This window comes from Coloeus monedula (assembly GCF_965178545.1).
Source record: "Coloeus monedula genome assembly, chromosome: 40".
Taxonomy (NCBI): Eukaryota; Metazoa; Chordata; class Aves; order Passeriformes; family Corvidae; genus Coloeus; species Coloeus monedula.
The window spans coordinates 299,651-323,630 of record NC_138820.1 but is presented as its reverse complement, the minus strand read 5'-3'; the positions used below and the strand labels follow the sequence as shown (position 1 = coordinate 323,630).

At 65.7% G+C, this 23,980-nt stretch overlaps 3 protein-coding genes across 3 annotated transcripts in view; 1 reads left to right on the top strand and 2 right to left on the bottom strand.

Moving 5' to 3' along the window:
• The first annotated feature begins 1,996 nt into the window (after positions 1–1,996).
• Positions 1,997–4,291, top strand: NAA38 (N-alpha-acetyltransferase 38, NatC auxiliary subunit). Its single transcript, XM_082300531.1, has 3 exons — positions 1,997–2,046; positions 2,873–3,050; positions 4,050–4,291. The coding sequence occupies exons 1-3, from the start codon at positions 2,008–2,010 to the stop codon at positions 4,142–4,144; spliced, it is 312 nt and encodes a 103-aa protein (XP_082156657.1). The 5' UTR covers positions 1,997–2,007; the 3' UTR covers positions 4,145–4,291.
• Positions 4,292–4,836: 545 nt separating this feature from the next.
• On the bottom strand, positions 4,837–6,171 carry LOC309584525 (uncharacterized protein; the record flags this gene model as incomplete). The annotated part of the gene is made up of 3 exons (XM_082300569.1): positions 5,091–6,171; positions 4,927–5,038; positions 4,837–4,847 (listed from the first exon to the last, which is right to left on the bottom strand). Exons 1-3 carry the CDS (start codon positions 6,051–6,053, stop codon positions 4,837–4,839), a joined length of 1,086 nt encoding a protein of 361 aa, XP_082156695.1. The 5' UTR covers positions 6,054–6,171.
• A 1,401-nt stretch (positions 6,172–7,572) lies between these two features.
• KDM6B (lysine demethylase 6B) overlaps positions 7,573–23,980 on the bottom strand; it is a 34,618-nt gene continuing 18,210 nt past the window's right edge. The window contains 14 exon segments of the mRNA XM_082300568.1: positions 7,573–7,998; positions 8,913–9,083; positions 10,580–10,706; positions 11,938–12,079; positions 12,853–13,040; positions 14,025–14,139; positions 15,229–15,377; positions 15,797–15,865; positions 16,450–16,514; positions 19,107–19,312; positions 20,984–21,089; positions 22,429–22,555; positions 23,294–23,386; positions 23,389–23,975. Coding sequence (XP_082156694.1) covers positions 7,975–7,998; positions 8,913–9,083; positions 10,580–10,706; positions 11,938–12,079; positions 12,853–13,040; positions 14,025–14,139; positions 15,229–15,377; positions 15,797–15,865; positions 16,450–16,514; positions 19,107–19,312; positions 20,984–21,089; positions 22,429–22,555; positions 23,294–23,386; positions 23,389–23,975 — 2,169 coding nt within the window. The 3' untranslated portion in view covers positions 7,573–7,974.

Below are 23,980 nucleotides of genomic sequence, written 5' to 3'. Positions count from 1 at the left end.
TCACACACTCACGGTGTCACACACCCACAGTGTCACACACTCACAGTGTCACACACCCACAGTGTCACACACCCACAGTGTCACACACCCACGGTGTCACACACTCACAGTGTCACACACCCACGGTGTCACACACACTCACAGTGTCACACACCCACAGTGTCACACACTCACAGTGTCACACACCCGCAGTGTCACACACCCGCAGTGTCACACACCCACGGTGTCACACACCCACGGTGTCACACACTCACAGTGTCACACACTCACGGTGTCACACACACCCACAGTGTCACACACCCACGGTGTCACACACCCACAGTGTCACACACCCACAGTGTCACACACCCACGGTGTCACACACACTCACAGTGTCACACACACTCACAGTGTCACACACTCACAGTGTCACACACCCACGGTGTCACACACACTCACAGTGTCACACACACAGTGTCACACACTCACAGTGTCACACACCCACAGTGTCACACACTCACGGTGTCACACACCCACGGTGTCACACACTCACAGTGTCACACACTCACAGTGTCACACACACCCACAGTGTCACACACTCACAGTGTCACACACCCACGGTGTCACACACTCACAGTGTCACACAGCCACAGTGTCACACACCCACGGTGTCACACAGCCACAGTGTCACACACACACAGTGTCACACACACAGTGTCACACACCCACGGTGTCACACAGCCACAGTGTCACACACCCACAGTGTCACACACACAGTGTCACACACCCACGGTGTCACACACCCAGTGTCACACACACAGTGTCACACACCCACAGTGTCACACACTCACGGTGTCACACACCCACGGTGTCACACACACTCACAGTGTCACACACTCACAGTGTCACACACCCGCCAGTGTCACACAGCCACAGTGTCACACACTCACAGTGTCACACACCCGCCGGTGTCACCCGCTGCCACCCCCGTGCGAAACCCCCCTGAGGGGACACCTGGCCACCCCAAGGCCACGCCACCCCCCAAGGGGGGCCCGGGGCGATGACCCCGCCGTTGTCACCCCACAGCTGGGGGTGGTCCCCGAAGAGTGACCCCGAGCGCGGCCCCTCCCCCGCGCTTCACAAAATCTGGTTTATTTTGGCTCCAAAAACTTACAATTTGCCCCCAAATTGGGGGGGACCCTCCAGGGACACCCCCCGAGCCCCCCCCGGTGTCACCGTCTGTTGTCGCCGGGGCTGCAGAGGGGGGACGGGGGGTGGGCAACGGGGGGATTTGGGGCTGGGGGGGGGGGTCCCCAAAATTGATGAGAGACCCCCATGGGGACAGGGACCCCTCCCTCCAGGGGACCCCCCCGTGCAAAGGGAAACAAGGGGGGACCCCCAAAATTGGGGGGGGTGTCCTGGTGACCCCCAGTGTGGGGGGGTGGGACGACCATGAGCCCCTAATTTGGGGGAGGGGGGGTTGGGGACCCCTGACCCCCCCCTCCCCCCCGGTGTTTGGGGGGGTTCCCCCATCCCCGCTCTGGGGGTGACGTCATTACCCGCGGCCTCCAGAAGGGGGCGCGCCTGGGTTGGGGCGGGGGGGTCACGGAGGGGAGACCCCCCCCCCACAAAGGGGACCCTCAGCCCCCCCCCCCATTCCCCACGACCCCCACGCCTCCCCTCAGACCCCTCCTGAGCCGCCCCCAGCCCCTCAGGGCCCCCCCCGCACCTCGGGGCCGCTCAGGCCAGGCCCGGGGCCGCCGCCGAGCCCGCGCCGCCCGTCGCCATGGCAACGCCGCCGGAAGTCCCGGCCCTGCGCGCCGCGGGGTGCGCTGGGAAACGGAGTCTTTGGTTCCGCCCCGTTATTGTTGGCGGCCGCTACCGCGCGGGGCACGCTGGGAAATGTAGTCCCTAAATCAGCACCCGCCATTGCCGGCCGCGGGTACCGCGCGGGGCACGGCGGGAGTTGTAGTTCCTAGCTCCGCCCCCCCCTCGGCCGCGCGAGGGCTGCCGGGAAGCGGTGCCATCATGGCGGATCCGCCGGAGGAGGCGGGGGGCGGCCCAGCCGTGAGTGGGGGGCCTGGGGGGGGGGTCTGTAGGGGCACACGGGGGGTTTCGGGGGTCTATAGGGGAACGGGGGGGTGCTGCAGGGGTCCCAGGGGGTCTGTGGGAGGAGGAGGGGCTGTAGGAACCGTCGGAGGCCGTAGGGGGGTCCTGAGGGGAGATCTGGGGGGGGCTGTAGGGGCTGGGGGTGCGCATGGGGGGCTCTAAGTGGGGCAGGGGCGTCTGTGGGGTTTTGGGGGGGGGGGGGAGCCACAGGGGCTGGGGAGGCTTTTGGGGGGAGCCACAGGAGCTGGGCAGGGTTTGGGGGGGCCACAGGGGCTGGGCAGGGTTTGGGGGGGGCCTATAGGGACGGGAGAGGTTTTGGGGGGGTTACAAGGGCTGGGGGGAGCTTTGGGGGGGTCTATAGGAACGGGGGAGGGTTTTGGGGAGGCCTGTAGGGACGGGAGAGGTTTTGGGGGGGTCCACAGGGGCTGGGGAGATTTTGGGGGAGGGTACAGGAGCTGGGGGGGGGGGGTTTGGGGGGACCACAGGGACTGGGGGGGGTACAGGGGTAGGGGAGAGGTTTTGGGAGGGGGCTATAGGGACTGGGGAGGGTTTTGGGGGGCCCACAGGGGCTGGGAGGGTTTGGGGGGACCTACAGGGACTGAGGGGAGCTTTGGGGGGACCTACAGGGACTGAGGGGAGTTTTGGGGGGGCCATAGGGGCAGGTGGGAGCTCTTTGGGGGGGGGTCCCATAGGAACAGCGGCTCCCCCCTCCCTCACAAGCCCCACGCTGGTGCTTCAGGGCTCTTACACCCCCCCCCCCCCCCACTCCCCTCATCCCCCCCAGGAGCCCGGGGCGGGGGTCCCGGGGCCCCCCCGGGGGCGGCAGCGGCTCGAGGCGCTGCTGAACCGCAGCCTCCGCATCCGAATGTCGGACGGGCGGACGCTGGTGGGAGCGTTCCTGTGCACGGACCGCCAGAGCAACGTGATCCTGGGATCCGCGCAGGAATTCCTGAAAGCCGCGGGTCCGGGGGGGGCTCTGGGGGGCGTTTTGGGGGGTTCTGGGGGGGTTCTGGGGGGGTTTTGGGGGTCTGATGGGGTTGGGAGCGTTCCTGTGCACGGACCGCCAGAGCAACGTGATCCTGGGATCCGCGCAGGAATTCCTGAAAGCCGCGGGTCCGGGGGGGGCTCTGGGGGCGTTTTGGGGGGTTCTGGGGAGGTTTTGGGGGTCTGATGGGGGTGGGAGCGTTCCTGTGCACGGACCGCCAGAGCAACGTGATCCTGGGATCCGCGCAGGAATTCCTGAAAGCCGCGGGTCCGGGGGGGGCTCTGGGGGGGTTTTGGGGGGTTCTGGGGGCCGTTTTGGGGGGTTCTGGGGGGGTTTTGGGGGTCTGAGGGCGGTGGGAGCGTTCCTGTGCACGGAGCACCGTGATCCTGGGATCCGCGCAGGAATTCCTGAGGGCTGCAGGGGGTTCTGGGGGGGGGTTTTGGGGAGGCTGTGAGGGGCTGGGGGAATCGCAGGGGGTCTTTGGGGGTTTTTTGGGGGGAGCTGCAAGGCCCTGGGGGTGTCTCAGGGGTGTTTGGGGCTTTTTTGGGGGGTTTTGGGTCTCTTTCGGTTTTTTTTTGGGGGGGTTGGGGTGGCTGTGAGGGTCTGAGGGGGGTCTTGGGGGTCTTCGGGGTGTTTTTGGAGAGTTTTTGGGGGGCTCTGAAGGGTCTTCGGGGTTTTTTGGGGGGCCTGTGAGGGTCTGAGGGATCCCGGGCGTCTTTGGGATTTTTTTGGGGGGGCTGTGAGGGTCTAGGGTGTTGTTGGGGTGTTTTTGGGGTGTCTTTGGGGTTTTTTTGGGGGGTGGCAGTGGGACTTTTCCTGCCCAGGTGACCCCGGGTTCATCCCACGCTTGGCACTGAATTCCCGAGGCCTGTGGGGATGAGGGGGGGGTTTCTTTTGGGGAGGGGGTTCTGGGGGGGCTGTGGGGTTCGATGGGGGGGTCCTGACCCCTTTCTTTCCCCCCTTCCCCCCCACCCAGACGCGTTCCCGGGCAGTGAACCCCGAGTGCTGGGGCTGGCCATGGTCCCCGGGCACCACATCGTGTCCATCGAGGTGGAGCCCCCCTACCCCTGATGGACCCCAAAACCCTGAGGGACCCCCCCCAACACCTGATGGAGCCCCTGGACGGACCCCAAAACCCTGATGGACCCCCTGGATGGATCCCAAAATGCTAAGGGACCCCCTGGATGGACTTCCGAGCACTGAAGGACCCCCAAGACTTTGAGGGACCCCTGGATGGACCCTCAGAACCACCCTGAGGGACCCCCTGGATGGACCCTGAAACCCGGACGAGACCCCAACACCTGATGGAGCCCCTGGATGGACCCCAAAACCCTGAGGGACCCCCTGGATGGACCCTGAAACCCGGACGAGACCCCAACACCTGATGGACCCCCTGGATGGACCCCAAAATGCTGAGAGACCCCCTGGATGGACCCCCCAGCACTGAAGGACCCCCAAGACTTTGAGGGACCCCTGGATGGACCCTCAGAACCACCCTGAGGGACCCCCTGGACGGACCCCAAAACCCTGAGGGACCCCCTGGATGGACCCCAAAACCCTGAGGAACCCCCTGGATGGACCCCCAACACCTGATGGAGCCCCTGGACGGACCCCAAAATGCTGAGGGACCCCCCCCAGCACCTGATAGACCCCCAAGACCTGAGGGACCCCCTGGATGGACCCCAAAATGCTGAGGGACCCCCTGGATGGACCCCCCAGCACTGAGGGACCCCCAAGACTTTGAGGGACCCCTGGATGGACCCTCAGAACCACCCTGAGGGACCCCCTGGATGGACCCTGAAACCCGGACGAGACCCCAACACCTGATGGAGCCCCTGGATGGACCCCAAAACCCTGAGGGACCCCCTGGATGGACCCTGAAACCCGGACGAGACCCCAACACCTGATGGACCCCCTGGATGGACCCCAAAATGCTGAGAGACCCCCTGGATGGACCCCCCAGCACTGAAGGACCCCCAAGACTTTGAGGGACCCCTGGATGGACCCTCAGAACCACCCTGAGGGACCCCCTGGACGGACCCCAAAACCCTGAGGGACCCCCTGGATGGACCCCAAAACCCTGAGGAACCCCCTGGATGGACCCCCAACACCTGATGGAGCCCCTGGACGGACCCCAAAATGCTGAGGGACCCCCCCCAGCACCTGATAGACCCCCAAGACCTGAGGGACCCCCTGGATGGACCCCAAAATGCTGAGGGACCCCCTGGATGGACCCCCCAGCACTGAGGGACCCCCAAGACTTTGAGGGACCCCTGGATGGACCCTCAGAACCACCCTGAGGGACCCCCTGGATGGACCCCCCCCAAAACCCGGACGGATCCCCAGGACCCCCTGGATGGATCCCGAAACCTGGATGAGATCCCAACACCTGATGGATCCCCAACACTTCAAGGGACCCCCTGGCTGGACCCTGAAACCCTGAGGGACCCCCCCAACACCTGAGGGACCCTCTGGATGGACCCCCCCAGCACTGAGGGACCCCCAACACTTCGAGGGATCCCCTGGATGGACCCTGAAACTCTGAGAGACCCCCGGACAGAGCCTCAGAACCACCCTGAGGGACCCCCTGGATGAACCCCAAAACCTGGATGGATCCCCCACACCTGATGGACCCCGAAACCCGGACGAGACCCCAACACCTGATGGAGCCCCTGGATGGACCCTGAAACACTGAGGAACCCCCTGGATGGACCCCCAACACCTGATGGACCCCCTGAGTGGACCCCGAAATGCTGAGGGACCCCCCCAGCACCTGATAGACCCCCCGACACTTCAAGGGACCCCCGGACGGACCCTCAGAACCACCCTGAGGGACCCCCTGGATGAACCCCAAAACCCGGACAGACCCCCAACACCTGATGGACCCCCCGACACTTCGAGGGACCCCCTGGATGGACCCCCCAAATCCATGTGGGGACCCCCCCCCACCCCCAATGCCTGAATGAGCCTCCCAGGACATTGAGGGGGCTCCCCCCAAATGCCCATCAGGGTTTTGGGGGTCCCCAGGGTGCCATTAAAGCCCCCCCCCAGTGACACCGGCCCCGTGTGACCTTTGTGTGTGTGTCCCCCCCCCTCCCCCAAAATTCCTGAGCCCCCCCCAAATTCCCACCCCCCACTTTTCCTGCCCCCCCCCAAATTTCGGAGTCCCCCCCCAAATCCCTTCTCCCCCAAATTCCCACCCCCGAATTCCTGAGCACCCCCAAAATTTCCACCCCCCACTTTTCCTGCCCCCCCAAATTCCTGAGCACCCCCCCCAATCCCTTCTCCCCCAAATTCCCACCCCCCGAATTCCTGAGCCCCCCCCCAAATTCCCACCCCACATTTTCCTGCCCCCCCAAATCCCTTCTCCCCAAATTCCTGCCCCCAAAATTTCTCAGGCCCCCCCCCCAAATTCCTTCTCCCCCAACCCCCCCCCATTTTCCTGAGCCCGCCCCCCAAATTCCTCCTCCCTCTTCCCCCCCCCCCCCCTCAGTGCCCCTCCCCCACGACCCCCCCTCCCCATTTTGGGGCCGCCCCTCCCCCACGGAGCCGTCGGGCTTTGCCATTAATTTAATCTCAGGTACAAAATAGCTTCTGGGGGGGGGGGAGGGGAGGGGAGGCGAGGGGAGGGGGGCACCCGCCCCTCCCCCACCCCCCAAAAACACCGGGGGCCCGGCGGGGGGGGGGGGGGGGGGGGGGAAGGGAGGGGGATGGGAGGGGGGACACGAGGGGGGGAGGGGCGGCCGCAGGGCCCAGCACCATGATGGGGGTGGGGGCGGGTGAGGGTGGGGCGGGGGGGGGGGTGAGAACCCTCCCTCCCCCCCCAAAGGTCAGAGGTCACCGGGTGACGAGGGGGGGTCCCCCCCCCCAACCCAGACCCCTCCCCTCTTCCCCTCCCCTCCCCACCCCCCCCCCGGGAGTCGGGGACCCCCGGCCCGACCCCCCCAATAAATAAAGCGACCCCTCCCCCCCCCCCCCGCGTATAAATTAAAAAACAGGAAAAAAAAAAAAGAAAAAGAAGAAAAAAAAAAAAATCATTTACAAAAAAAACCCCAAAACAAACCCAAAACGAGGCTCGGGGAGGGGGGGATGGGCACCCCAAGGCCCCTCCCCCAGCGGGGGGGCTCCTGCTGCCCCCCCTTGTTGGGGGGGGAGGGGGTAGCACAGGCCCCTCCCCCCTTTGCACCATGGGTTGGGGGGGGAGCCCCTCCCCCCCCGCAGAGACCTGAGCCCCGCCCCGGGAGGGGGGAGGGGCGGAGGGGGCACCCCCCCCCCAAAAAAATTCCCCCCCCCCCTCCCCCCCCTTCCCCCTCGGGCCCCTCCCCCCCCGGCCCGGACCCGTATAGGGGGGGAGGGGCGGCTGGTTTTGGGGGTGGGGGGCGAGTTTTTGGTTGAATCTTGGCAAGGGGTCGGACCCCCCCCCAAAAAAAGTGCCCCTCCCCCCATCCCCCACCCCCTTCTAATGCTGGGGGAGGGGCGGGGACCCCCCCCCAGGGCACCCCCTTTCTGTTGGGGGAGGGGCACAAACTCCCCCAAAATGAGGGGGGAGGGGCTCGAGGGGAGCCTCCCCTCCCCCCACTGAGTTACACGGGCCCCCAAAAATTTTGGGGTGGGGGTGGGGGAGGGGGAGCAGAAAGACCCCCCCCCCCCATCCCCCACCGCGGGGGGAGGGGCTTTGTAAATTCCTATAAATCGGTATTTTTGTATAAAAGCGGAGTTTTTCCACCCAAAAAAACCCTTCCTCCCCCACCCCCCGCGGCGGGGGAGGGGCGGCCTGTCCGTCCAGACGATTTTTGGGGCGATTTCTCCGTGAATAAATAAAAAGTGTTCGTGGGGGGAGGGGTGGGGTGGGGGGGGACCCCCCTGTTCCCCCCCCTGTGTTCCCCTCCCCCGCCGGGGGCTCATCTGGGGGTCGGCGGCGTCACCTGGGGGATGGGGGGGGGGGGGGGGGGTCACCACCCTGGGGACACCGGGGAGGGGACACGGGGGTGGCCCCACATAGGGGTGCCCCAGGTGTGTCCCAGGTGTGTCCCAGATGTCCCCAGGTGTGTCCCAGGTGTGCCCAGATGTGCCCCAGGTGTGTCCCAGGTGTGTCCCAGGTGTGTCCCAGGTGTGTCCCAGGTGTCCCCAAACCCCCCCAGGTGTCTCCAGGTGTGCTCCAGCTCTGTCCCCTCTCCGTTCCCTCTCCATCCCCGCTCTGTCCCCTCTCCATCCCCTGTGTCCCCCCCTGTCCCCTCTCTGTCCCCTCTCCATCCCCTCTCCATCCCCTCTCCGTCCCCTCTCCGTCCCCTCTCCGTCCCCTCTCCATCCCCTCTCCATCCCCTCTCCGTCCCCTCTCCATCCCCTCTCCATCCCCTCTCCATCCCCTCTCCGTCCCCTCTCCTTCCCCTCTCCGTCCCCTCTCCTTCCCCTCTCCGTCCCCTCTCCTTCCCCTCTCCTTCCCCTCTCCGTCCCCTCTCCATCTCCTCTCCGTCCCCTCTCCGTCCCCTCTCCATCCCCTCTCCGTCCCCTCTCCGTCCCCTCTCCGTCCCCTCTCCGTCCCCTCTCCTTCCCCTCTCCATCCCCTCTCCTTCCCCTCTCCTTCCCCTCTCCATCCCCTCTCCGTCCCCTCTCCATCCCCTCTCCATCCCCTGTGTCCCCCCCTGTCCCCTCTCCATCCCCTCTCCATCTCCTCTCTGTCCCCTCTCCATCCCCTCTCCATCTCCTCTCCGTCCCCTCTCCGTCCCCTCTCCGTCCCCTCTCCATCCCCTCTCCATCTCCTCTCCGTCCCCTCTCCATCCCCTCTCCGTCCCCTCTCCGTCCCCTCTCTGTCCCCTCTCTGTCCCCCCTGTCCCCTCACCAGGGTGAAGCCGTCGTAGATCTGCATCAGCTCCTCGGTCTTGTACTGCTCGAGGACGATGACGCCGCCCAGGCCGCCCCCGCGGCGCCGCGCGCAGCCCTCGCAGTGCACCAGGTACGTGTTGCGCCCGCCCGTCTCGCTCGTCACGAACAGGATGTTGAACACCTCCACCTGCGCCACGGCGGCGGCCAGCGGTCAGCGGCCAGCGGCATGGCCAAGGACAGCCCATGGCAATGGTCAGCAGCCAGCAGCCAGTGGTCAGCGGCACAGCCAAGGACAGCCCATGGCAATGGTCAGCAGCCAGCGGTCAGCGGCCAGCGGCATGGCCAAGGACAGCCCATGGCAATGGTCAGCGGCCAGCGGCACAGCCAAGGACAGCCCATGGTAATGGCCAGTGGTCAGCGGCCAGCGGCATGGCCAGCGGCACAGCCAAGGACAGCCCATGGCAATGGTCAGTGGCCAGCGGCATGGCCAGCAGCACAGCCAAGGACAGCCCATGGCAATGGTCAGCAGCCAGCAGCCAGTGGTCAGCGGCCAGCGGCACAGCCAAGGACAGCCCATGGCAATGGTCAGTGACCAGCAGCCAGCGGCATGGCCAGCGGCACAGCCAAGGACAGCCCATGGCAATGGTCAGCGGCCAGCGGCACAGCCAAGGACAGCCCATGGCAATGGTCAGTGACCAGCAGCCAGCGGCATGGCCAGCGGCACAGCCAAGGACAGCCCATGGCAATGGTCAGCGGCTAGTGGTCAGTGGCATGGCCAAGGACACCCCATGGCAATGGTCAGTGGTCAGCGGTCAGTGGCCAGCAGCCAGTGGCATGACCAGCAGCATGGCCAAGGACAGCCCATGGCAATGGTCAGTGGCCCGCGGTCAGCAGACAGCGGACAGTGACCAGTGGCCAGCGGTCAGCGGCCAGCAGCCAGCGGCATGGCCAGCGGCACAGCCAAGGACAGCTCATAGCAATGGTCAACGGCCAGTGGCCAGTGGTCAGTGGCATGGCCAAGAACAGCCCATGGCAATGGTCAGTGGTCAGTGGTCAGTGGCATGGCCAAGAACAGCCCATGGCAATGGTCAGTGGTCAGCGGTCAGTGGCCAAGGACAGCCCACGGCAATGGTCAGTGGTCAGTGGCATGGCCAAGGACAGCCCACGGCCAAGGTCAGTGACGTGGCCAAGGACAAGGACACCCCATGGCCATGGCCAAGCCCATGGTCAGCCCCACACCAAGGCCAGAGCCGAGGTCAGGGATGGGTCCGTGCCAAAGCCACGCCAAGGCCGCGCCAATCCCGGGTGAGGAGCTTGGCCAGGATCGCAGCCGAGAGCATTCCAAGGTCGTACCAAGGCCACGGTCAAAACCACGCCAAGCCACGGCCACGCCCATCCCAAGGTTGTGGCCAGGCCCAACCCATGGCCAGGAGCACCCCAAGGCCCGGCAGCCCCAGCCCAGCCCCGGCAGTAGCCCCGGCAGCCCCGGCAGTGGCCCCCTGCACTCACAGCCCCAGCCCAGCCCAGGTAGTAGCCCCGACCGTAGCCCCAGCAGTAGCCCCAGCCCCCCCAGCAGTGGTCCCCCCGCACTCACAGCCCCAGCCCAGCCCCAGCCCAGCCCCGGCAGTAGCCCAGCCCCCCCGGCAGTAGCCCAGCCCCCCGGCGGTGGCCCCCCGCACTCACGTCGCACTCGTTGCAGTAGTAGGCCGGCTCGTCCTTGACGCGGCCCTGGTAGGCGATTTTCTTCCCCGCGCGCACGAGGCTCTCGCGCTGCACCTGGCAGTGCTTGATGGACTGCAGCAGGCAGTACCTGCCCGAGGGGTGGTGTCACCCGCTGCTGGCACTCGCTGGCACCCACTGTCACCCACTGTCACCCACTGTCACCCGCTGTCACCCGCTGGCACCCGCTGGCACCCACTGTCACCCACCGTCACCCACCGTCACCCACTGTCACCCGCCGTCACCCGCTGGCACCCGCTGGCACCCACTGTCACCCACCGTCACCCACCGTCACCCGCTGTCACCCGCTGGCACCCGCTGGCACCCACTGTCACCCACTGTCACTCACCGTCACCCGCCGTCACCCGCTGGCACCCGCTGGCACCCACTGTCACCCACTGTCACCCACTGTCACCCGCTGTCACCCGCTGGCACCCGCTGGCACCCACTGTCACCCACCGTCACCCACTGTCACCCACTGTCACCCGCCGTCACCCGCTGGCACCCGCTGGCACCCACTGTCACCCACTGTCACCCACCGTCACCCACTGTCACCCACTGTCACCCACCGTCACCCGCTGGCACCCACTGTCACCCACCGTCACCCACTGCCACCCACCGTCACCCTATCACCTGTTGCTGCCACCGTCGCCCACTGTCACCCCGTCACCCGCTGCTGTCACCCACTGCTGCCACTGTCACCCGCTGCTGTCACCCGCTGCCACTCGCTGTCACCTGCCGCCACCCACTGCCACCCGCTGTCACCCACTGTCACCCCATCACATCACCCCGTCACCCACTGCCAGTCCCTGTCACCCACTGCCACCATCACCCACTGCCACCCGCTGCCAGCCCGTCACCCGCTGCCACCATCACCCGCTGCCACCCCCACTGTCACCCGCTGCCATCCCGTCACCTCACCTGCTGTCACCCCCTGTGGGGACACTGTCCCCCACCGTCACCCGCTGTCACCCACCATGGAGCAGCCAAGCCGCCGCCAAGTCCCCAGAGCCTCTGCTCCACCGTCCCTGTCCCCGTCCCCATCCCTGTGGGTCCCTGTCCGTGTCACCCCATCCCCGGGTGTCCCCAGCTGTCCCCGCTGTCCCCCAGGTGTCCCCAGGTGTCCCCAGGTGTCCCCAGTTCTCCCTGTGTATCCCCGCTGTCCCCTGCTGTCCCCAGCTGTCCCCCAGGTGTCCCCGCGTGTCCCCGCTGTCCCCAGCTGTCCCCAGGTGTCCCCGCGTGTCCCCGCTGTCCCCGGGTGTCCCATGTATCCCTGCTGTCCCCAGGTGTCCCCAGGTGTCCCCAGGTGTCCCCACACTCACTTGATCATCTTGTAGAGGTCGGGGTCGCTGATCTTGACGGTCCTGGCCACGTTCCAGGACACGTGGATCATGGGCACGATGGACTTGACGTTCTTCACCTCGTTCCACTCGTAGCGCTCCAGGGCCAGCTGGTACTGGTACGCTGGGGACAGTGGGGACAGCGGCGCCGTCACGGCCACCGCGCCCCCAGCACGGCCACCGCACCCCCGGCACGGCCACCACGCCCCCAGCACGGCCACCACGCACCCGGCACGGCCACCGCGCCCCCATCACGGCCACCACGCACCTGGCACGGCCACCACGCACCCGTCATGGCCACTGCGCCCCCATCATGGCCACCGCGCCCCCAGCACGGCCACCACACCCCCGTCATGGCCACCGCGCCCCTGGCTCGCCCTGGGCCCTGCCGGCCCTCCCCGGGCCCCTCTGCGGCCCCACGTGGCAGCGCCACATTGTCCTCACACACCCGGGGTGTGTCCCTTCCCCCAGTGTCCCCCCATGTCCCTCCCAGTGTGCCCCGTGTCCCCCCAGTGTCCCCAGTGTCCCCCCAATGTCCCCAGTATCGCCAGTGTCCCCCCAGTGTCCCCCCAGTGTCCCCTCCCCGGTCAGCGGCCCCACATTCCTGGCGATGTCTCTCCCCAGTCCCCCCATTCCCCCCCCAGTTCCCCCAGTTCCCCCAGTGTCCCGTGTCCCCAGTCCCCCCAGTCCCCCCAGTGTCCCCTCACCAGTCAGCGGCCCCACATTCCAGGCAATGTCTCTCGCCACTGCCCCCCAGTATCCCCAATGTCCCCCCAGTGTCCCCCCAGTGTCCCCTCACTGGTCAGCAGCCCCACATTAAAGGCGATGTCTTTTCTCAATGCCCCCAGTCCCCCCAGTGTCCCCAGTATCCCCCCAGTCCCCCCAGTCCCCCCTCACCGGTGAGCGGCCCCACGTTCCAGGCGATGTTGTTGCACCAGCCCGTGGCCTGCACCCAGTGCACGGTGCCGGCGTTGATCCACACCAGGTCGCCGGGGCGCTGCACGAAGCGGTACACCGGGATGTTGGAGCGGTACAGGTCCTCCAGGATGGGCCACCACGAGCCCGTCAGGTAGTCCACGCCGTGCCTGCGCCGGGGGCGTGGTCAGCGACAGCCCCGCCCACGCCTGGACACGCCCACGCCTGGACACGCCCGCTCCCTCCCAAGCCTATTTGGCATTGGGATTTGGCCACACCCATCCCACCTGGACACACCCCCCCGTGCACGGCCACACCCCCAGCACCAGGCCACACCCGCTGGCTCCACCCCGGCCACACCCCTGCATAATTAACACTAATTATGGTGTCTAGGCCCCTCCCCTTTCCATAAGCCCCACCCCTTTCTCAGGCCCCTCCCCTTTCCCTAAGCCCCACCCCTTTCCCAGGCCCCTCCCCTTTCCCTAAACCCCACCCATTTCTCAGGCCCCTCCCCTTTTCCTAAGTCCCACCCCTTTTCCTCAGGCCCCTCCCCTTTCCCTAAGCCCCACCCCTTTTCCCAGCTCCCTCCCCCTTTATGCAGGTCCCACCCCTTTCCCCAAGCCCCTCCCCTTCCCCCTGCACCCTTCCCTAAGCCCCACCCCTTTCTCAGGCCCCTCCCCTTTCCCTAAGCCCCACCCCTTTCTCAGGCCCCTCCCCTTTCCCTAAGCCCCACCCCTTTTCATCAGGCCCCTCCCCCTTTATGCAGGCCCCACCCCTTTCCCCAAGCCCCTCCCCTTCCCCCTGCACCTTTCCCTAAGCTCCACCCCCTTTACCCAGGCCCCTCCCCCTTTCCCAGGCCCCGCCCACCTGTCGCGGGGGGGGATGCTCTCCCAGTAGCGCTGCCCTGGTAACCCCGCCCCCTTTATCCAGGCCACACCCACTTCATGCAGACCCCTCCCCCTCCATGCAGGCCACACCTCCTTTACCCAGGCCCCACCCCCTTTCACAGGCCACGCCCACCTCTTGCAAAAAGGGGGGGTGCTCTCCCAGTAGCGCTGCCCTGGTAACCCCGCCCCTTTCCCATAACCCCGCCCCCTCTCCCATAGGCTCTGCCCCTTTTCCAGGCCACGCCCCCTTTTCCAGGCCCCGCCCACCTGTCGCAGAAGGCGGAGATGGTCTCCCAGTAGTGCTCGTGCACCGCGAACCACTCGCAGTCGCCGGGGCCGATGTTGATGTTCACCGAGCAGAAGTTGTTGTTCTCCTGGTGGCCTGCGGGGGACGCCACCGCTGTCACCGTCACCGTCACCTCGTGTCACCACCCCCCCGGCGGGTGTAACCCCCCTCCTCCCCACCCAGGAGTGACGAGGGGCGGTGAGGTCGCAACGCGGGGGCTCGGTTTGGTGTCACCCCGCCCTTATCGGTGTCACCCGTGGTGTCACCCACAGCGTCACCTGCGGTGTCACCCGCGCTGTCACTCGCGTGCCTTCCCGTACCCCTGAAGCGCCCCAAAACCACGCCCAGGTGGTGCTGCCACCACGATGTGGCTCCTCAGCACAGGTATCCCTGCGGCCCGTCCATGTCCCCACTGTCCCCAGGTGTCCCCAGGTGTCCCCAGGTGTCCCCAGCTATCCCCCCATGTCCCCACTGTCCCCAGCTGTCCCCACTGTCTCTGTGTCCCCAGCTGTCCCCAGATGTCCCTGTTGTCCCGCTGTGTCCCTTGTGTCCCCGCTGTCCCCGTGTCCCCCGCTCTCCCCAGATGTCCCCACTGTCCCCCCATGTCCCCATTGTCCCTGCTGTCCCCTGCTGTCCCCCCATGTCCCCAGCTGTCCCCCCGCTGTTCCCGTGTCCCCATTCTCCCACATGTCCCCGTGTCCCCACGTCCCCGTGTCCCCAGCTGTCCCCCCATGTCCCTGCTGTCCCCAAGCTGTCCCCCCGTGTCCCCACTGTCCCATGTCCCCAGCTATCCCAAGATGTCCCCACTGTCCTCCAGCCATCCCCCGTGTCCCCACCTGTCCCAGCTGTCCCAGCTGTCCCTCACTGTCCGTGTCCCTCAGCTGTCCCCCCATGTCCCCCCTCTGTCCCCAGCTGTCCCCGTGTCCCCCTGTGTCCCCACTACCTCCAATTGTCCCTGTGTCCCCCCGTGTCCCCCATGTCCCCGTGTCCCCCCATGTCCCCAACTATTCCCCGTGTCCCCAGCTGTCCCCACTGTCCCCCCTCTGTCCCCCCGTGTCCCCCCTGTCCCCAGCTGTCCCTGTTGTCCCCCTGTGTCCCCCATGTCCCCAGCTGCCCCACATGTCCCCAGCTGTCCCCACTGTCCCCCCTCTGTCCCCCCTGTCCCCCTGCTGTCCCCGCGGTCACCGGGGGTGCGGCTGCCGGGCACTTTCATGTAGAGCTGCACGGTGTTCATGCCCAGGATGGTGTGGCCCACGTGGCTCAGCATGTTCCCGGTGGAGGACACGCGCATGAACGCCGGCAGCTTCAGCAGCTCCTGCAGCTGCGGCTTCCACCTGCGGGGACAGGGGACACGGGCGTCACCCACGGGGCGTCACCCACGAGGTGTCACCTGGGTGACCGCAGCCTGTCACCCACCGGCCGGCAGCCCTGACCCCCAGCCCAGCCCCCTGCTGCACCCACAGGTGACCCTGAGCCCCTCAGTTGTCACCTGAGAGTGGCTGTGACTCCCCCCCCCCCCCCTCAGTTGTCACCCAGGGGGTGGCACCCATCTGGGGACATCGCCCGCCCCAAGGTGACCGCACCCTGTCACCTGCCAGTAGCCTTGACCCCCCCGCCACGGTCATCTGCGAGTGGCCCTGACCCCCAGCCCAGCCCCCACAGGTGGCCCTACAGCACCCACAGGTGACCCTGACCCCCCACCCCCACTGTCACCCACGAGTGTCCCCCCCACCCCCCAGGGGTGTCCCCCCACCTCTTGGCGTCCGAGAGGTCGATGTTGGTCCCGAACTTGATGATCTGGTGGGATTTCTGGTCGGGGGGGCTGGGGGGGACAGGGGGTCACGGGGGGGGCGGGGATGGGGTCCCCAAGGGGGCCATGTCTCCCCTCCAGGGTCTGGGGACCACCCCCCCAGCCCCCCGGGGACAGAGTGACAACGTGGGGACACCCTGAGAACCTCCCCAAAAGGACACTGGGACCCCCCTGGAGACACCCTGGGGCCATCGGGACCCCCCCATTGACACCCTGGGGCCATCGGGACCCCTCCAGTGACACCCTGGGGCCATCGGGACCCCCCTCAGTGACACGGGGACCCCCTGGGGACACCCTGGGGACATGGGGACCCCCCCGGTGACACCCTGGGGACACCAGGACCCCCCCCCCAAAGGACACAGGGACCCCCTGGGGACCCTCTGGAGACACCAGGACCCCCCCCCAGTGACACTGGGACCCCCCCCAGTGACACCCTGGGGACACCGGGACCCCCCCCAAAGGACACAGGGACCCCCTGGGGACATCGGGCCCCTCCCCCCGCGGTGGCCCGGGCTGGGGAGGAGGTGACACATTGGGTGTGTCCCCCCCCGGACCCCCCAGGATGTCCCCAAGAGGGGACCCGGGCGTGTCCCCACCTGGGCGGGGTCTCGGTGGTGCTGTCGGGCTCCTCGGCCTCCTCATCCTCGCTGTCCTTGTCCTCCTGAGGGGACAGCGTCACCTCAGCCCTGGTGTCACCTCAGGTGTGACCTCAGGTGTGACCTCAGGTGTCATCTCAGCCCCAGTGTCACCTCAAGTGTCACCTCAGCCCCGGGTGTGACCCCAGGTGTGACCTCAGGTGTGACCTCAGGTGACATCTCAGCCCTGGGTGTCACCTCAGCCCCAGGTGTGACCTCAGCCCTGGTGTCACCTCAGGTGTGACCTCAGCCCCGGGTGTGACCCCAGGTGTGACCTCAGCCCTGGTGTCACCTCAGGTGTCACCTCAGCCCCAGGTGCCACCTCAGCCCCAGGTGTGACCTCAGCCCCAGGTGTCCCCTCAGCCCTGGGTGTTACCTCAGGTGTCACCTCATCCCCAGGTGTCACCTCAGCCCTGGGTGCCACCTCAGCCGCAGGTGTGACTCCAGGTGTCACCTCGGCCCTGGGTGTCACCTCAGGTGTCACCTCATCCTCAGGTGCCACCTCAGCCCCTCTGGACGCTGAGGGACACTTGGGGACGCTCCAGGGACGCCCTGGAATTCCAGGGGACATTCTGGGGACATTCTGGGGACACCTTGGGGGCTCCGGGAGACTCCAAGGGACACCAAGGGACACTGAGGGACACCAAAGGGACACTCAGGGACACCAAGGGGACACCAAAGGGACACTCAGGGACACTCAGGGACACCAGGGGACACTTGGCAACGCCCTGGGGACTCTTGGGGCTCCTTGGGGACACGAATCCTCTGTGTCCCCTGTGTCCCCCTGCGTCCTCTGTCCCCTGTCCCCAACGTGTCCCCTCTCCGGGCACCTGCAGGGACTCCTGGAAGGAGCACACGTGGTACTGGGCGTACTGGGCGATGCTGGTTTGGGGTCCCCAATGTGTCCCCTGTCCCTAAGGTGTGTCCCCAACGTGTCCCCAACGTGTCCCCACATCCCTGTGACCCCTGACTGACCTGCAGGGACTCCTGGAAGGAGCACGCCTGGTACTGGGCGTACTGGGCGATGGTGGTCTGGGGTCCCCAATGTGTCCCCTGTCACTGAGGTGTGTCCCCCGTGTGTCCCCCATGTCCCCAACGTGTCCCCAACGTGTCCCCAATGTGTCCCCAAGCTCTCTGATGTCCCCATCCCTCACCTGCAGGGACTCCTGGAAGGAGCACACGTGGTACTGGGTGTACTGGGCGATGGTGGTGTGGGGTCCCTGCTGTGTCCCCTGTGTCCCCTGTGTGTCCCCTGTCCCCGGGGTGTGTCCCTCATGTCCCCAAGGTGTCCCCAAATCCCTGTGACCCCTGACTGACCTGCAGGGACTCCTGGAAGGAGCACACGTGGTACTGGGCGTACTGGGCGATGCTGGTGCGGGGTCCCTCCTGTGTCCCCTGTGTGTCCCCTGTCCCCGGGGTGTGTCCCCCATGTCCCCAACGTGTCCCCACATCCCTGTGACCCCTGACTGACCTGCAGGGACTCCTGGAAGGAGGACGCCTGGTACTGGGCGTACTGGGCGATGCTGGTCTGGGGTCCCTCCTGTGTCCCCTGTGTCCCCTGTGTGTCCCCTGTCCCTAAGGTGTGTCCCCAATGTGTCCCCAAGATGTCCCTACATCCCTGTGACCCCTGACTGACCTGCAGGGACTCCTGGAAGGAGCACGCCTGGTACTGGGCGTACTGGGCGATGCTGGTGCGGGGTCCCTCGTGTGTCCCCCATGTCCCCAGCGTGTCCCCAAGGTGTCCCCAAATCCCTGTGACCCCATCCCTCACCTGCAGGGACTCCTGGAAGGAGCACACGTGGTACTGGGCGTACTGGGCGATGCTGGTGCGGGGTCCCTGCTGTGTCCCCTGTGTGTCCCCTGTCCCCGGGGTGTGTCCCTCATGTCCCCAAGATGTCCCCAAATCCTTGTGACCCCTGACTGACCTGCAGGGACTCCTGGAAGGAGGACGCCTGGTACTGGGCGTACTGGGCGATGGTGGTTTGGGGTCCCCAGTGTGTCCCCTGTCACTGAGGTGTGTCCCCCGTGTGTCCCCCATGTCCCCAATGTGTCCCCAACATGTCCCCAACGTGTCCCCAAGCTCTCTGATGTCCCCATCCCTCACCTGCAGGGACTCCTGGAAGGAGCACGCCTGGTACTGGGTGTACTGGGCGATGGTGGTGTGGGGTCCCTGCTGTGTCCCCTGTGTCCCCTGTGTGTCCCCTGTGTGTCCCCTGTCCCCGGGGTGTGTCCCCCATGTCCCCAAGATGTCCCCACATCCCTGTGACCCCCTGACTGACCTGCAGGGACTCCTGGAAGGAGGACGCCTGGTACTGGGCGTACTGGGCGATGCTGGTCTGGGGTCCCTCCTGTGTCCCCTGTGTCCCCTGTGTGTCCCCTGTCCCTAAGGTGTGTCCCCAATGTGTCCCCAAGATGTCCCTACATCCCTGTGACCCCTGACTGACCTGCAGGGACTCCTGGAAGGAGCACACGTGGTACTGGGTGTACTGGGCGATGCTGGTGTGGGGTCCCTGCTGTGTCTCCTGTGTCCCCTGTGTGTCCCCTGTCCCCGGGGTGTGTCCCCCATGTCCCCAACGTGTCCCCAAGATGTCCCCAAATCCCTGTGACCCCTGACTGACCTGCAGGGACTCCTGGAAGGAGGACGCCTGGTACTGGGCGTACTTGGCGATGGTGGTGTGCGAGCGGCTGCTCTCGCAGGGCCACACCTGGCGCGTCCCCGACAGGTCCCAGTTCTGGTCCGAGGGCTGCTGCACCTGCGTGCGCACCTCGACCGCGTGCTCGCCGCTGGCCTCCACCAGCGTCTTGGTGCTGAACAGCCCCAGGTCTGCCAAAAACAGGGGGGGGGGGGGCCGGGTCATTTTGGGGGTGCCCAGGGGGGTGGGAGGGGTCCCATGGGGACAGGGATGGGGATGGGATGGGGACAGGGACAAGGACAGGGACAAGGACAGGGATGGGGACAGGGATGGGATGGGAAGGGGACAGGGATGGGGACAGGAACAGGGGTGGGGACAGGAACAGGGACAAGGACAGGGATGGGATGGGGACAGGGACAGGGATGGGATGGGGACGGGGATGGGGACAGGAACAGGGACAAGGACAGGGACAAGGACAGGGATGGGGACAAGGATGGGATGGGGACAGGGACAAGGACAGGGATGGGATCGGGACAGGGACAAGGGAGTCACAAAGGGACAGGGATGGGGACAGAGATGGGATGGGTGGTTTTGGGGTGGTTTGGGGTGGTTTTGGGGTATTTTGGGGTGTTTCGGAGTGTTTTTGGGGTGTTTTTGGGGTGTTTGGGTGACTCACTGAGGCGCAGGGACCCCGCCAGCCCGCGGATGACGGTGATGGGGGGATCCATGGGGGATTTGGGGTGGTTTGGAGTGGTTTTAGGGGAGTTTTGGGGTATTTTGGGGTATTTTGGGGTGTTTTAGGGGTATTTTGGGGTGTTTTTGGGGTGTTTTCAGGGTGTTTGGGTGACTCACTGAGGCGCAGGGACCCCGCCAGCCCGCGGATGACGGTGATGGGGGGATCCACGGGGGATTTGGGGTGGTTTGGTGTATTTTGGGGTGGTTCTGGGGTATTTTGGGGTGTTTTGGGGTGGTTTTGGGGTGTTCTGGGGTGGTTTTGGGGTTATTTTGGGGTATTTTGGGGTGTTTTCAGGGTGTTTGGGTGACTCACTAAGGTGCAGGGACCCCGCCAGCCTGCGGATGACGGTGATGGGGGGATCCACGGGGGATTTGGGGTGGTTTGGAGTGGTTTTGGGGTATTTTGGGGTGTTTCGGGGTGTTTTTGGGTGGTTTTGGGGTGTTTTTGTGACTCACTGAGGCGCAGGGACCCCGCCAACCCCCGGATGACGGTGATGGGGGGATCCACGGGGGATTTGGGGTGGTTTGGAGCGGTTTTAGGGGCGTTTTTGGGGTATTTTGGGGTGTTTTGGGGTGTTTCAGGGGTATTTTGGGGTGTTCTGGGGTGTTTTTGGGGTTATTTTGCGGTATTTTGGGGTGTTTTCAGGGTGTTTTTGTGACTCACTGAGGCGCAGGGACCCCGCCAGCCCGCGGATGACGGTGATGGAGGAATCCACGGGGGATTTGGGGTGGTTTGGAGTGGTTTTAGGGGAGTTTTGGGGTATTTTGGGATGTTTTGGGGTATTTTTGGTGCATTTTGGGGCGTTTTTGGGGTATTTTGGGGTGTTTTGGGGTGTTTCAGGGGTATTTTGGGGTGTTTCGGGGTGTTTTTGGGGTGTTTTTGTGACTCACTGAGGCGCAGGGACCCCGCCAGCCCGCGGATGACGGTGATGGGGGGATCCACGGGGGATTTGGGGTGGTTTGGGGTATTTTGGGGTGTTTCAGGGGTATTTTGGGATGTTTTGGGGTATTTTTGGTGTATTTTGGGGTGTTTTGGGGTGTTTCAGGGGTATTTTGGGGTGTTTTAGGGGTATTTTGGGGTGTTTCGGGGTGTTTCGGGGTGTTTTTGGGGTGTTTTTGTGACTCACTGAGGCGCAGGGACCCCGCCAGCCCGCGGATGACGGTGATGGGGTTCTTGGGGTCGGTGCAGAACTGCAGCAGGACGGGCGAGAAGGCGTCGCGTTTGCTCTCCAGCTGGGCGGGAACAGCGGCGGCCAATCAGCGACCGGCGCCGCACAGAGGGACCAATCGCAGCCCGGCACCCTCGCGCAGGGACCAATCACAGCCTGGCACCCTCCACAACGACCAATCGCAGCCCAGCGCCCTCGCGCAGGGACCAATCACAGCCCGGCACCCTCCACAACGACCAATCGCAGCCCAGCGCCCTCACGCAAGGGCCAATCACAGCCCGGCAACTCCTGCCAGCGGCCAATGGGGACCGGGGAAATGCCGCCACTGAGCGGCTCAGCGGCCAATCAGGATCGAGGGGGTTTGGCTCGTCAGCCAATCAGGATTGACAGCCCATAACCCAGCAGCCAATCAGCAGATGGATCGTCTGGGAAACCCCCACCCCTGCCCACGGGCCAATCAGAGCGCGGATTCCTCTGTCCCCATCAACCAATCAGGGATGACCGGAGGGATCCACCCCCTTCTGGCAGCCAATCAGCAAAGAGCTGCTCATGACGGACCAATGAGGAGGGAGAGAATCTGCCAAGGAGCCAATCAGCAGCGAGGATGCCCCAGGATCCCTCCCACCAGCCAATGGGCACAGGGAACACGCTGGGATGCCGGGCAGGGAGCCAATCAGGAGGCAGGGGGACAGAGCCAGGCAGCCAATCAGGAGGGAGGATGCTCCAGGATCCCTTCCCACCAGCCAATCAGGAAAGGGGATGCCTTGGGATCGATAGCAGGGAGCCAATCAGCAATCAGGGGATGCATCCAGGGAGCCAATCAGCAACCAGGGGATCCAGCCAGGGAACCAATCAGCAATCAGGGGAGCCAGCCAGGGAGCCAATCAGCAACCAGGGGATCCAGCCAGGGAGCCAATCAGCAATCAGGGATCCATCCAGGGAGCCAATCAGCAATCGGGACCCAGCCAGGGAGCCAATCAGCAATCAGGGGACCCACATAAGGAACCAATCAGCATCCAGGGGACTCATCCAGGGAGCCAATCAGCAATCAGGGGACCCATCCAAGGAGCCAATCAGCAATCAGGGGAGCCAGCCAGGGAACCAATCAGCAATCAGGGGATCCAGCTAAGTAGCCAATCATCAACCAGGGGACTCAGCCAGGGAGCCAATCAGCAATCAGGGGACCCATCCAAGGAGCCAATCAGCAATCAGAGGACCCAGCCAAGTAGCCAATCAGCAACCAGGGGACTCATCCAGCAAGCCAATCAGCAATCAGGGGACCCATCCAGCAAGCCAATCAGCAATCAGGGGACCCAGCCAGGGAGCCAATCAGCAATGGGGGGACCCATCCAAGGAGCCAATCGGGACGCAGGGGATCCAGGCAGCAGCCAATGAGGACTCACGTAGATGCTGGGCGTGGGGGGGTTGAGTTTGTCCCGCGGGAGCTGCTCCCGCGCGTCGATCTGGGGCTTCACCGACTGCGCGGGGCACAGGTAGGACTCGCGGAACGGCCCCTTCAGCCGCGCCTGCCTGCGGGGGCAGCGTCAGTGGGACCCCAAAATCCCCCCGGGAACCCCCAAATCCCCACCCCGGAACTGATCAAACCTCCCCGGAATCACCCAGATCCTGCTCAGACCCCCCCAAACCCCCTTGGGACCCCCCAAATCTCCACCCCGGAACTGATCAAACCCCCCCGGAATCACCCAAATCCTGCTCAGACCCCCCCAAACCCCCTTGGGACCCCCCAAATGAGCCCCCAAACCCCCTGGGAACCCCCAAATCCCCACCCCACAACAGCCCAAACCCCCCAGAATCATCCCAATCCTGCTCAGACCCCCCCCAAATCCCCTGAGACTCCCCAAATCCCAAACCCGGAACTGATCAAACTCCTCTGGAATCACCCAAATCCTGCTCAGACCTCCCAAACCCCCCATGGCACCCCCAAATGCACCCCCAAGCCCTCCGGGACCCCCCAAATGAGCCCCCAAACTCCCCTGGGACCCCCAAATCCCAACCCCGGAACTGCCCAAACCCCCCTGGAATCACCCAGATCCTGCTCAGACCCCCCCCCCAAACCACCCAAATCCCCACCCCGGAACTGATCAAACCCCCCCAGAATCACCCAAATCCTGCTCAGATCCCCCCAAACCCCCCCGGCACCCCCCCAAATGAGCCCCGTGAACCCCCAAACCCCTCCAGAACCTCCCAGATGAGCCCCCAAACCCCCCTGGGACCCCTCAAATCCCCCCTCCTCCCCCCCCCACTCACTTGCTGGCCCGCACCACCTCGGCCGCGCTGTGCCGGATCGTCAGCTGGCCCAGGGGCAACCCCCGCGGCTCCCCGACTTCCGAGGCCACAAAAGCATCGCCACCACCGGGACCACCACCGGGACCCCCATGCCCAAGGCCGGGAAGCCCCCAGGCCCTCCGGCACCGCCGCTCTCCACCTTGATCAGGCGAATCTTGAGCTCTTTGGGGGGCCCCTCACCCAGCGAGCGCAGCTTGAGGAGATCGGCCGAGCTGACCAAGGCCGGCGGGGGGCCCGGGGGGGCCGAGGCAGCAGCAGCAGCAGCAGCAGCAGGAGGAGGAGGAGGAGGAGGAGGAGGAGGAGCAGGAGCAGGAGGAGGAAGGTTGGGGGGTCCCCCACCTTTCGTTTCCAGCCTGGGGGGGGCCCCCCTTTCTCCTGCACGCCGGAGCTCTGCAGGTCCAGCGTGGCCAGCACTGGCCGCTCCGCCCCCCACCCCTCGTTGCTGCTGCTGTTGCCGCTCCCGCTCCTCTTTGCGGGGGTGGCGGCGCCGGGGGGGGCCCCGGCGGAGGTCGCGGTGGTGGTGGTGGTGATGGTGGTGATGGTGATGGTGGTGGCGGGAAGGGGGGGGCCGGCGGTGACGGCGACCCCCGAGCTGCTGTTTGTGGGGAGGGGGCGGCGGGGGGGGGTGTCCGGCGAGGGGGGGCTGGG

Excerpts from the sequence above, each read along its gene's own strand:
- NAA38 (XM_082300531.1), top strand. The coding sequence starts at position 2,008 with ATGGCGGATCCGCCGGAGGAGGCGGGGGGCGGCCCAGCC. Across the intron at positions 2,047-2,872 it reads AGGCGGGGGGCGGCCCAGCC|GAGCCCGGGGCGGGGGTCCC; the intron begins GTGAGTGGGGGG and ends CATCCCCCCCAG. Across the intron at positions 3,051-4,049 it reads GGAATTCCTGAAAGCCGCGG|ACGCGTTCCCGGGCAGTGAA; the intron begins GTCCGGGGGGGG and ends CCCCCCACCCAG.